Raw genomic sequence first — 12,996 nt, forward strand, 5'->3', positions numbered from 1 at the left:
TTAGGGCCAGAGGCTCTGGCAATGGCTTCACTCCTGTTTGGAGTCTCATCGGAAGGATGGGGGCTAGTGGATAGACCTGCATATGGGTGGATGGACAGCACAGGAGGACATGGAGTTGCAGGCGGAGGTGCTGGGGCTGGGTGGAAGAAGTCCATGACAAATGAGTGGGTGTCACCCAGGCCAAGGTATTAGAGGGTTGGATTCCAGGGAAGAGAGGGCTGGGGTGGGGTATGCATTGGCGGGCAGGGATGAGCCAGGAGGAAGTTGAGCTGACGGAGAGGCTGAGTGGGGCTCACTAAGGTGGACAGCAGCTCTGCCCTCTTCCTGCCACTAAAAATACCTCCTTCCCAGACAGCCCTCCTCTTCCCTGCACCCACCCAGGCTTTGTTGGACATGGAGCGGGGAAGGGCTTGGTCCAGAAGCCAGATTGATCTGGGTGTGGAGCCGGACTGAGAGGGTCTGCTCTGAGCTCAGTCTCTGAGCAGCAGGTGTGCTCCGCAGCCTTGCAGCCTCACATGCAAGAAAGCTGAGCCCTAGGAGTCGTTTTGGAGGGAAGGAAATAGCAGCTGCAGGCAGCATCATCCTTACACAGGACCTCCTGGCAGAACCAGCAAATCCCAGAGGTGAATGATGCTGAGGTTAGGATCTGGGAGCCTTACCAATGTGGGTTGGATGCCCTGATCCACGACTCACTAGGTATATATGGTGTGAAGCAAGTTGCTCCATCTTCCAACAGGGGTAAGACAGTACTTGGCTCAGAAGGTTGTTAGAGACGCTGGAAGCACAGCATCGTGCCTGGTGCAAAGGAAGCATGCACGTGATAACTGCTATGATGATGGCTTCTCCCTGTATCCATGTGCCCACAGTGCAGCACACAAATGGATTTATGTGCAAGCCTGTCTGGAAAGGCAGGGTCCTTCCTTCCCCACGCAGTGCCCCCTACCCCCTCTGCTTGGGCTTGGGGGCACCCTGACCCTGAGTCCCGGGCTCTGATGCTAACCCCTGCTCTCCTGCTTTCCCACAGACCTGCGCAGGATGACAGCCGGCTTCATGGGCATGGCGGTGGCCATCATCCTCTTCGGCTGGATCATCGGTGTGCTGGGCTGCTGCTGGGACCGAGGCCTTATGCAGTACGTGGCCGGGCTTCTCTTCCTCATGGGAGGTAAGGCGCAGGCTTACGGGGCCTGAGTGGAAAAGGTCCTGGTGACTAGGATTCTGGAAGAACAGCTAAGCACACAGCAGATGAAAGCCACAACTCTGTGGGGCTCTACCCATTCATTTATTCATTTATCACTTTGTGAATTCTTAACCACACATCCCTGCACTTGCTGCTGGGATGCAGAGGCTAATGAGACTAATAAGGTGTGGTCCTTCCCCTTGGGGGTCTGACTGCCTGGTGTGGGGGACTGTGCAGCTGTGGCACTGAGGGGGGCATATCAGGCTCAGAGTGAACGTGAATCCTGGAGTTCCTTGGGCATTTTATATACACACTAGACTTCAGGGTGGGAAGCAGGTGCTATCTGGCAGTTTCTCCTTTAAAAGCTTCACCCTTGACTTATGCTTCCTAAATGCTGCTCCTATTTCCAAATGAGAGGCTTCAAATGGGGCAAGACAGGGCACACCTACCCTCATGCCTGCCCCCTTTCCTTCTGACTGCCAGGGCCAAGGACCAATCCAGTCCTTAGCAAGGGATTGTCGATGAACTGTGTGGCTGTGCAGTCCATGGGAAGTGAATGCTAATCCACAGTCACAGGTGCCTCCTTTCTCCCTGAAGAGCTAAAACATGCTTTTTGGTCTCCTGGTATGAGTCTCAGATGAAAACAAAGCGAAGCATTGGGTGTGCCCATCACAGTCTGCCCACAGGGAAGAGTGCATTGGCGAATAGCGGAGCCAGGAAGAGGGGACTGGGGCTTGGATTGAGGGAATTAGAAGTGTTTATGGGAAGAAAGGAAAATGAGCTCTACCAATGGAAACAAATGTCAGTAAGACTGTGGGCTCCAGGTGCGTCTGCCCAGCCCAGGTCCCTGTGGTGGATGCCTGGCTCTGGAGTCTGAGCAGAGGAGGGAGGCGAGGGGCAGGCCAGCTGGGGAAAGGAGCTGGCTGTCCATCTAGATATGCAAAGGTCTCTGGAGCAGTAAGCAAAGAGCTGTGAGAAGAGGATGATGACAAGACTCATCCTGGGACCTGCCCGTTGGGCACACCTGCGGTTATGGCAGAGGCTAGTGGAGGGAGGGTCCAAGTGGCTCTCTCTAGAGGTTCCCACACCCCTCCTTCTGAGTTCCCACAAACCAGCCCTGCTGACCTTTTCCGTGCTTCGGTGTCCTCCTCAGTGAAGCCAGGAGGAACCTGGTTTTCAAACTCTGTTTTAGTGGCTGCTGAATCCTTTGGTTCCCACTTCCAGTCAAAATCTTCCATGGACCCAAGGTAGAGTGGATGAGCCCTGTTTGTAGAGTGTTCTTGCTAAGACTCTTGGTTTTTCAAAGATGGCTCCAGTAACACGGGGCTTCTCTAGGACTTGGAGGGTCTCCCAGGAATCTGAGAAGAGCTGAGTAAACAGGCCTTGGGCTGAGCAGGAATAGAAATGGGAGCTCTTTGAGCTGACACTCTCTCATCGCCTCTTCCTCCAGCTCTCTGCACACATCCTCTGCTCCCCCTCTCTCCAGGCCAGGCATGTGGCTCACATCTGCCTAGGTGCTAAGTCACTTCTGGGCTGCTGAAGTCAGCTTCCGGAGACAGAGAGGGAACATTAGTGTCCTTGCAGAGAGCCCAGGGAGCTCAGAGCCCAGAGCAGCTGCCATCTGCTGAGCCCATTGGTGGGCTTTGTTAGGATATAGAGAGGAGCTACTCAGGAGCAGAAGCTGTGCTTCCCCTCACCTGCCCAGCAGGGGGAGCTACACTGAGAGGCGGATGTGTTGACCCCAAAATGAAGCCTTGATCCATAAAAACCCTGTGTGTCAAAAAGAGATGTTTCAGTACCAACCCTTCCTAAACCTGACCAGTCCTTGCCCTCCAAGAGTTGACCTTCTAGGTTGATCTGTGGATTAAATTGGAGAGTTGGACATCTGTGACAGCTTCTCATGGACACAGCAAAGCAGTCAGCCTCTCAAACTATAGTTTGTATGGCAAAGTGAGGTAAGGCCCACGGCCTGAGCTTGCACCCAGACTGGATTCCAGGCACCTGTAACAGCACAGACAGGTGCCCAAGAGTTAGACTGGGCGACAGGTGAGACCAGCTGGTGGAGACCAACCTCAGCTGTGCTTGGGAGCTGGCCAGTCCTGGTGAGCAGGTGCAAAAGGAGGGGTTAGCAAGAGCGGAAAGGTAAGTTTGAAGTCAAGAGTCCGAAGGTGGACTTGAGATGGACTTTGGGTGAACCGACTAGGGCCAAAATGAAAACAGAAAAGCTCTCCTCACAACCTGTTCGGATGTGAAGGAAGAGGGCCCACGCTGAGTGCTTCTCTGCTCCACATTTAACTTTTTCCCTAGGCTAAAGAGAGGCCACCCCACACCTTGTGAAATAAGCAGCAACAAATTGTTTAATTTACACTCAACCCAGAGGAGGCAATTAATTAACTAGGGCAGCTTTGTTGAGCCAGGAGGCTGGGGGTGGTGGGTGGGATCCAGTTTCCCTTTGGCAAGGGCTCTGGGGGAGAATCTAGCCCAAACTGGCACAGCACCATTCCGGTGCCAGCAACTGCCAGGAACAAGTGTCTCAATGAATCATCAGCGGTAGTCAGCGCAGGAGTAGGATGACACAGGGGAAAGACAGCCTGGCGAGGCAGTGTATGACTGCTACGATTACTTGTGATCCACTGGGAGCGGGGGAGGGGTGAGCCTCAGAGCCACCTCATGCACACTGATCTACAAGATGACTGTGAGCATCCAGCGCATGTCCTTCCCATCTTCCCACTCAGGCTCTTGGGAAACATCCATCATCTCTGCCGCCGCCTGGACTAAGCCTCCATGAGCCCTTGTCTAGGCTGGAGCCCCCTATCTAGACACCAACTCCATTCTGCCACCCAGCAACCAGTCCTTCACAGAGCAGTTAGCATCATTTTTTTTTTTTTTAAAGAATCTATAAAGCAGATATGTCACTCATCAGCTACTGGTGTGCCAAAGGTTTCCAGTTGAATTTAAAATCCAAATTCCTTTCTCTTCTTTGGAAGCTGTCTTAGTCCACTTGGGCTGCTATGACAAAATACCATAGACTGGGTGTTTATAAACAATATGCAACTATTTCTCACTGTTTTGGAGGCTGGGAAGTGAGAACCTGCTTTTCTGGTTCATAGATGACACCTTGCTGTGTCCTTTCATGGAGGAAGGAGTGAGGGAGCTCTCTGGGGTTTCTTTTGTAAGGGCACTGATTCCATTCCTAAGGGTTTTACCCTCCTGATCTGAGCACCTCCCAAAGGTCTCTCCTAAGACCATCACCATGGGGTTAGACTTCTCCATAGGAATTTGGAGGCACACAAATATGTAGTCTATGGCAGGAGCCCTGTGCAATCCAGTTCACTCTCTCACCCTCTTTCCTGTTCCTTCCCTTACACTCATGTCACTCCACCCACGAGCTGCCTTTGTGACCTGGAACACCGAATGTTAAGTCAAGGCACCAGACGGAGCTGGCAGGCCCCTTTGCCTGCAGTGTTTTCCAACCAGCGTCTCAGGGCAAGGTCCCTCCTAGGATTCAGAGAAGGTTTCCTTGACCACTAACGCCGTGAAGCCGCCCAGTCACTCTGTGACATCTCCATTTAAATTTCTGAGGCACACTCACTACTTTCTAAATTGTTTGTTACTGTTTTGTTCTTAGTTGATTTTTTTTTATCAGCTTAAAACAAACATTTATTATCTCAAAATTTCTATGGATCAGAATTCCAAGCACAGCTTGACTGTGTTCTCTGCTCAGAGAACTATAATCAAGGCCTCAGCTGGGGCCAGGGTATCATCTGAGGCTAGGTTCTTTCCCAAGATCTAATGTCAGAATTCATTTCCTGGCAGCTGTAGGATTCAGAAAGTTTGGTTTCTCAAGGGCAGCAGGAAAGAGAGTCTCTGACTTCTTTAATCTTTAACCTTCAGCTAATTCTTTTCAAGACTTTATTTTTTAGCATAGTTTTAGGTTTATAGAAAAACTAGAGGCCCAGAGCATGAAATCATGCGAGACCCAGACCTGCCATGCAGGCAGGACCCCAGACCCACCCTGTGAGAGCCACGGGCCCCACCAGCCCAAAAGTCCCAGCCCGCAAGAGGTACTCCATGCACCTCCTGGTGACAGGATATGGTTGTGACACAGGCCTTTTCTGATACAGATTTTACTCTTTACCCCTGAACATGGCTTTCCCTATTATTAATATCTGGTATTAGTGGGATATATTTGTTATAATTAATAAATGAGTATTGGTTTATTATTAATAACTACTATCCATAGTTTATCCAGATTTTTACATTTTACTGGTGTCCTTTTTCTGTTCCTGGGTCCCATGAAGGATTCCCCATCACACTTAGTTGTCATGTCTCCTTGGGCTCCTGTCACTGTGTCAATTTCTCAGGCTGTCTTTGTTTTTGATGACCCTGACTGTTTTGAGGAGTGTTGGTCATCTGTATGGTAGGATGTTCCTCTGTTGGAACTTGTATGATGTTTTTCTCATGAGTAGACCGGAGAGAAAGACCACACAGGCAAGTGCCATTTCCATCACATCATTTCAAAGGGATAGCCAGGCTATCTGGAATTCTTTTTCACAGGGATTTGTCTCTCCTTCCCTACTTATTAATTTATTCAATCATCTTATTTGTATCAGTGTGGACTCATGGAAATTTATTTTATACTTTGGTTATAAACCAACATTCTATTTTGTTGGTCCAGCTTTGGCCCTTGGGTGCTCTTTCTGAAGGCTCCTGTGTCCCTTTGCTACACTCCTATCAATGCTGGTTTTGTTTTTGTTTGTTGTTTTTGGACACCTAGTTTTTGGCACTATGAGGTGCCCCAGTCCTAGAATCAGCCATTTCTCCAAGGAGCCCTGGTACCTTTTAATGGAGAGTGATATTAGAAACCAAGATCGGGCCACAAGGTGTCTGCAGTGTTTTTGACTTTCTGTGTTTATTCATTGACTACCCCACCCAACACTTAAATGTAGGCTCCATGAGCCCTGGAGCCTGTCTGCCTTGTTCTGCACAGTGTCTGCACTCTCAGATGTCTGTTGAACACATGCATTGTAAATGTGAATTATGTATAAGAGAGAGAAAGGATTTTTTTTTTTTTTTTTTTTTTTTGGCGCGCTCAAGGAGGTAGGGGGGAGAATTTCAGCTTTTGTATTTATTTTTTATTTTTTAAATTTATTTTTACAATATACAAAATAGATTTATTACCAGATTATAGATACAAAATAGCCATTTATGTGCAATAAACATTAATATTTCAAGAAAAAATATTAAAAATACAATAATATTACCAAAACTAATATTAAGTTGTAGGAAATATTAAAAATCTTCAAATAACAGGATGATTTCTATTATATTCTAAAATATTTTTCCTGCTCTGGCTCTATTTTTGTTCATCAGTTTATGTTGTTCATTATATTCCATAAATGAGTGAGATCATGTGATATTTATCTTTCTTCGACTGGCTTATTTTGCTTAGCATAATGCTTCTCCAGTTTCATCCATGCTGTTGCAAATGGTAAGAATTCCTTCTTTTTTACAGCAGCGTAGAATTCCATTGTGCAGATGTATCACAGTTTTTTAATCCACTCATCTGCTGATGAGCACTTAAGCTGTTTCAAAATCTTAGCTATAGTAAATTGTGCTGCTATGAACATAGTGGTGCATATATCCTTTCTGGTTGGTGTTTCTGGTTTCCTGGGGTATATTACTAGAAGTGGGATTACTGGGTCAAATGGGAGTCCCATTTTTAATTTTTTGAGGAAACTCCATACTGTTCTTCACAGTGGCTTTACCAGTCTGCATTCCCACCAGCAGTGCACAAGGGTTCCTTTTGCTCTGTATCCTTACCAACACTTGTCAGTTTGTTGATTTGTTGATGGATGGCCATTCTGACAGGTGTGAAATGCAATCTCATTGTTGTTTTTATTTGCATCTCTCTGATGATTAGTGATTTTGAGCATGTTTTCATATGTTTCTTGGCCTTCTGTATGTCCTCTTTTGAAAAGTGTCTATTTAGGTCCTTTGCTCATTTTTTGATTGGATTGTTTATTTTCCTTTTATTCACTTATATGATATCCCTGTAAATTTTGGAGATTAAACCCTTATATGAGCTAGCATTGGAAAATATGTTCTTCCGTGCAGTGGGCAAGGATTTTGTCTCAACAGAGCAACAGTCCTTCAAGAAAGTATTATCTCTTATCTTTCATTCTTGGTCTTATCTTCCCATTCATGAGATTTAAAAAATATATATATTATTGATTTTTTTTTTTTTTTTTTTTTTTTTTTTTTTTTTTTTACAGAGAGGAAGGGAGAGGGATAAAGAGTTAGAAACATCGATGAGGGGGAAGCATCGATTAGCTGCCTCCTGAACACCCCCCACTGGGGATGTGCCTAGAACCAAGGTACATGCCCTAGACTGGAATCAAACCTGGGACTCTTGAGTCCGCAGGCCAATGCTCTATCCACTGAGCCAAACCAGTTAGGGCTCATGAGATTTCTTATTCTCTTTTTAACTTTATCTGAACACTCCTAAGATCTGTGTAGAACAAGTCTCAAATTCCCTTTGGAAGTAGGGAATGTTAGAAATGGGAGGGACTTACCTGGCACTGTGACTCAGTTGGTTGGGCCTCATCCTGTGCACCAAAACGTTGCTGTTTTGATTCCTGGTCAGGGCACATGCCCAGGTTGTGGGCTTGATCCCTGGTAGGGGCGTGAAGAGGCAGCCAATAGATGTCTCTCACATGTCAATACTTCTTTCTCCTCTCTTCCTCTCTAAAAATCAATAAAATTCTTTTTTTTTAAGTCTCTTTAGAAATATAAGCGACCTAGAGACCATCCAGTTTGACCTCCTTGTCTTCCCAGACAGCAGTAGTCATGTCAGTTGTCCTAGGTCACCCAGCTAGTGAGTGGCTTAACTGAGCCAGAGCCCAGCCTGTGCCACCAGCCTGGATACTTGAAGCCTGTTTCCAGTAGCCCGTGTTGAAAGTCCCCACGACCCCCTGTGTCACATACACATCTCCCCACACTAGCATGGCTCCAGTTCTGTGCTTCTGAGCAGATGCCAGTATTCCCAGAACCTCCCACATTCCCTTTCCGTTCCTGCCTTCTCAAAGCACACAGGCGCACCTGGAGGCGATGGTGGCCATAATTGAGGGCAGGGATGGTAATGGGAAAAGAAGATCATTAAAAGTCCTTTTCCTACCACCTGTGGTCAGTGTAACCTTTTCTTCCTCCCAGTCAGTCAGGGGGAACAAGGAGAATGCCCTAAAGAAGCTCGGCTCTCAAGTTTGAGTGATTGCAGTAATTTGCAAACCACTGATGTCAAATGCCTCCCCCAGCTCACCAGAGAGCAGTTCATCCGTGTGATGAACCTCCGACACCCCTTTTCAGATAGGCAATGACCTTGATAAAGTCCCAGCATTTCTGAAAACTTACAAGCCAGACATGAGAACTCTAAGACATAGGTGTCTTGCCTGGAGGACTATTTCTTTAAGGCAGTAAGTCATTTTAGGGACTCCAATGACATCAGGGGAGGAGACACATTATCAGGGGGATTAGGAAATGATGTTCACTTCTGCCTAATGTAGAATGAGAGGCCAGGATCTATCACTCCAGCAGCTCAGGCAGCAGGAGAGGTCATTTCCCCTTAGAATTGGAATGGACCCCAAAGGGATGACACCCTGGCCACCCAATGGTAACCAAACTTTGCTCTTATAGGTTGCCTCCATTATAGATTTGCCCTTCAGAAGAGAATACTAAGCAGCTTTGGCCCTACAAGCCCAAATCTGGCCAGTGAAGGCCTTGTCAGATGCCCTATAACCTGCCTGTCCAAACATTCAAGAAAGCCACATGTTCATTGATCAGGTGTTGCTCTGTCACTGAATTCCTAGAGGAAAATGCTGAGACAGAGCTGACCCTGGAAGGAGATGAACAGCAGGGTGGTTTGTGAAGGCATCTAGCAGAGAGCTCTTGACAAATTCCCCTAACTCAGGCCAAGTACATTTTGCTTGAAATCACTTCTCATCCTTGGTGACTGAATAGTCACACAAAACATGTTGCCCTTCCCTTCAAAAGCTGACTCCCTGGACATTGCCAGCACAGCCTGTTAATAAAGCGAGGCTGAGTTCGCATCTCACTGAGTGAGGTACGGGAGTGCACTGCTTTGGGAGCTGACGAGGACTAGGAAAGGGGGTTGGGGGCAATAAGGTCAGAACTTACTGAGAATTGGAAGTCTGGGTTAAGTTCTTTATTTCAATGCCAGTGGTTGATTAAAATTGGGTGGGAATATTGATAGTGCCCAGCATTGGTGGAAACAGCAGGTCTGATGAAGTCTTAGAGCACACACTGTCTGTTGAAGCTTCCAGTGGAAGAGTTGATGGGTATTTTGAGGAGTTCCTGTCATGAACAATCAAACCACTTCCATGGCAGGACAGATCCGGAAGTGAAAAATAGCAAAGTCAGGTTACCATGGACAGTAAGGTATGGTTTTGGGTCACTGTCTGGTATCGGGGTGGGGTGTGTGAGGATGATTTGGGGTGTCACTCAGGATGAGTGATTTCTCCACAGCCTGGTGCCTTCCTGACTGGCTGCCACCACCAACACAGTCATGCTAAGACATGTCTGAATTATTGAGTGAATGTTGAATTTAATAGTCCAGAGTTAAGCTGGGACCCTGACACCCCGAGGTCTCCTGTCATGAAAACAAGACTCTCTTTTCTGGGGTAGAAATACTGGCAGCTCTGCACTGAAGTGGGGTCCCTATCATGAAGTGGGGGGTGGGGCAGTGGCAGGCTGGAGCAGAGAGAGCAGGTGGCTGGGGACATCTCCGTTCCTGGGTGGGGTGCAGAGAAAACAGATGTCTCCAGCGGCCTCTTCAGTGGGAACACACCCGGAAGGTGGTGGTGACTCCCAGTGCTTGATTGCCATGGAAACTTGGGTGGTTTCTAAAGCAACTTTAAAAGCTGTGCCCTCCTTGAGGCTCTTCTGGATGTTCTTACAGAGGTGTGCGAGCCTCAGAGAAAGGGAACTTGTCAGGCAAGCTTCTGGCCCTTGAAACAAATCACAAATCAAAGGAAAATGCTGGAGCCTGTAGTAAACGGAGAGAACCCATCCTACTGGGCTTCAAAGATGCTCTCAGGCAGCAATGAAGAGAAAGGAGCAGGTGTGCGTGAGGAGGCATTTCCTTCCTCCTGTCCTGTCCTGGGGGCGGAGGGGTTGCGGACAGGGGAGAAGTGGCACCAGAAGTTGCCAGGCCCAGGGGAGGGGACTGGAGGACTCTGCTGGGAAAGGCCCCTGAACTCCCCTCTCTCCCTCTCCCCCATCCCATCCTTGTATTTCTTGGATGTCTGAGATGCACCCTGGGTATGGGGATTGAAGCCAGAGGACCAGACACCAGGGGAAATGGTGCAGATCAGACCCAGGACTGAAAGACAGGCTGGAGGGCATTGCCAGCAGGTATGTTGTAGTGTGTACACAGGAAGTAAGGCTCCAGCTCCCCCTGGGTACCAGAGGGGTGACTTGGAAGAGTGGCCCAATTTGGAGAGCCAGGGAGCAAGGCCAGGCAGCTCCCACAAGGCACAGCGTTCAGCCCACAAAATATCCCTGCACCCCACTGTGTATGTTGGGGGGGAGAGAGAGGGAGGGGAGTTGGTAAGGCTGAACTGTTTGACTGTCCACATGATACAGGGAGCACTGGTGATACACCCTGGAAGGCCTGGGGGTGCTAATGGGAGACTGACAATGAACAGGGGTTATGAAGCTGGCCCCTGAGGTGGTCAAGGCAGTCTGTTCTTATGGACATACTTTTCATCCTAACAGAACTTGGGCCATTGGGACAGGTGGGTAGTGCCTTGCATTTTATCCCCAGCTCTCAGATAATTGGAGAGAGGGCCTGTGTAGAGCTGCTGTACCTCCCTGACATTCTGGAAGCCTCCTAATTGCAAACACTTCCTTGTTATCAGACCATACCTCATGCCTTGTGGCTTTAGTTGGGGGTTGGGAAATACTCTCCCTGGCTGTAGAAGCCCTCAGAAGATCAAGGATGTCCAAGATGTGGCTGTGAGATGGGCGAGCCCATCACCACTTTACTTAGCCATCAGAACCTGCCCACTGCCCATTATTCATTAAATAAAATAGCCAGTTGTTGAGCACTGGTAAGCAGTAGGTCCAGTGGAGGATAAAAGGAAATAGAACTCATTTCTACCTTGGAGTTTCTCACAATTTTAGAGAGGAGGCAGACACTGAGACCCCATTACTGTGATAAATGAGCTGTTTTCCTTTGAGTTGACTGACACCTTCACAATGCAAAGTATTCAAAACAAAAGCATTCTGTCTTTTTCACAGTAAAGACAGGGGCATTTTCAATCTACCATTCTTAGGGAAGGAAGGTTCTGGTCATCCAAAAAGGGTGGGTGGGGATCACTTATTGTTCAGGTACGCTTTTCAGTTCACCGGACTGCAAAGGGAGGGTAAGTCTCATTTGACCTTCAAACTCCCTTAGGAGGCAAGTGGAGGAGGCAGTCAGGGAGAAGGTAAGAGATTGCTGAGCATCTCTGCTGTGTCAACGGTAAATGCTCTTCAAACATTATTTCTTTCATCTTCCTAGCAGCCTTAAGGTTGTCATTACCACCCTAATTTTGTAGATAATGAGCTGGGCCCAGGGAGCCATGAAACAAACTCAGAGCCATGCAATTAAGTAAATAGTGGAGCCTTAATCTAAGGTGCTCACACTAACCCCCACCCTTTCTTCTCTGCTCCTGGGACCTGGTCAAAGGCCACTTAGCAGGCCACCTGGGATCAGGAAGTAGGCCTGAGGACTTAACCAGCAAGGCAGACATAGGCTTCCTGGAAAGTATTCATTTACAATGGGTAAGCCAGAAAGGACTCCCTTCAACCTTCACCAGCCAGGGGCAGGTCTATGTTTGGGGCAGGGCAGGAGGAAGAGGGGTGAAGAAGGCCCAAAGGGAGGCACTGCTACCATCAATGTGAAAACTGGCATCAGCTCAGGTCTGCATCAAAGCCCTGTAGCCTTAGGCACATTTATCCTCTCTATAGCTCACTATCACCATCTGTAAAATAGCACCCACCTTGTGGGGTTGTAGTGAGAATTAAATAGGTTGTTGAATGTGCCTAGAACTGTGCCTGGCCCAGAATGAGCACTTTCTACAGTTTGATTCACGTGTGGTCAGTTTATCCTTGGCACTTGCTTGCCTTCTCAGCAGTTTCTTGCCTAGACAGTTGAAGTATGTTGGCCAAGTCTAGTTCCCACACCAAAGATTCCAACTCAAATCTATTGGACTCTGAAGCCTGGGTTCTTCTTCTTTTTTTTTTAATATATTTTTTATTGATTTTTTTTTTTTTTCAGAAAGGAAGAGAGAAGGATAGAGAGTTAGAAACATCGATGAGAGAGAATCTTCGATCAGCTGCCTTTTGCACACCCCCTACTGGGGATGTGCCCGCAACCAAGGTACATGCCCTTGACCGGAATCGAACTTGGGACCTTTCAGTCCACAAGCTGATGCTCTATCCACTGAGCCAAACTGGTTTCGGCAAGCCTGGGTTCTTAATAATCACGCAGCACTATCTGCCAGATAATAATGAACTTTTTAACATATTTACAATCCTTCAGCAACTCATGACCCTACAGGGCAAGAGACAGCCCCACACAGACTTAGACAAAGGGCATTGCTCCCTGGTGACAAGAAAGATAAGCCTGATTCTACCCAAGGAATTGTTCCTAGAGAAATAGGAAATGATCCCCATTGGCTGAGGGCCTTATCTTTTCATATGCTCTGAGACGAGAGACAAAGCTTGGGGGCTCACGTTGCAAAAGAAAGAATTCATAT

General features: G+C 47.7%; 1 protein-coding gene across 1 annotated transcript in view; it reads left to right on the plus strand.

Moving 5' to 3' along the window:
• The window catches only part of TMEM178B (transmembrane protein 178B), a 335,310-nt gene that overhangs the window by 307,563 nt on the left and 14,751 nt on the right, over positions 1 to 12,996 (plus strand). The window contains exon 3 of the mRNA XM_036428780.2: positions 1,025 to 1,162. Coding sequence (XP_036284673.1) covers positions 1,025 to 1,162 — 138 coding nt within the window. The remainder of the gene's footprint in view (positions 1 to 1,024; positions 1,163 to 12,996) is intronic.

Source organism: Pipistrellus kuhlii, unplaced genomic scaffold, assembly GCF_014108245.1.
Source record: "Pipistrellus kuhlii isolate mPipKuh1 unplaced genomic scaffold, mPipKuh1.p scaffold_m20_p_10, whole genome shotgun sequence".
Lineage (NCBI taxonomy): Eukaryota > Metazoa > Chordata > Mammalia > Chiroptera > Vespertilionidae > Pipistrellus > Pipistrellus kuhlii.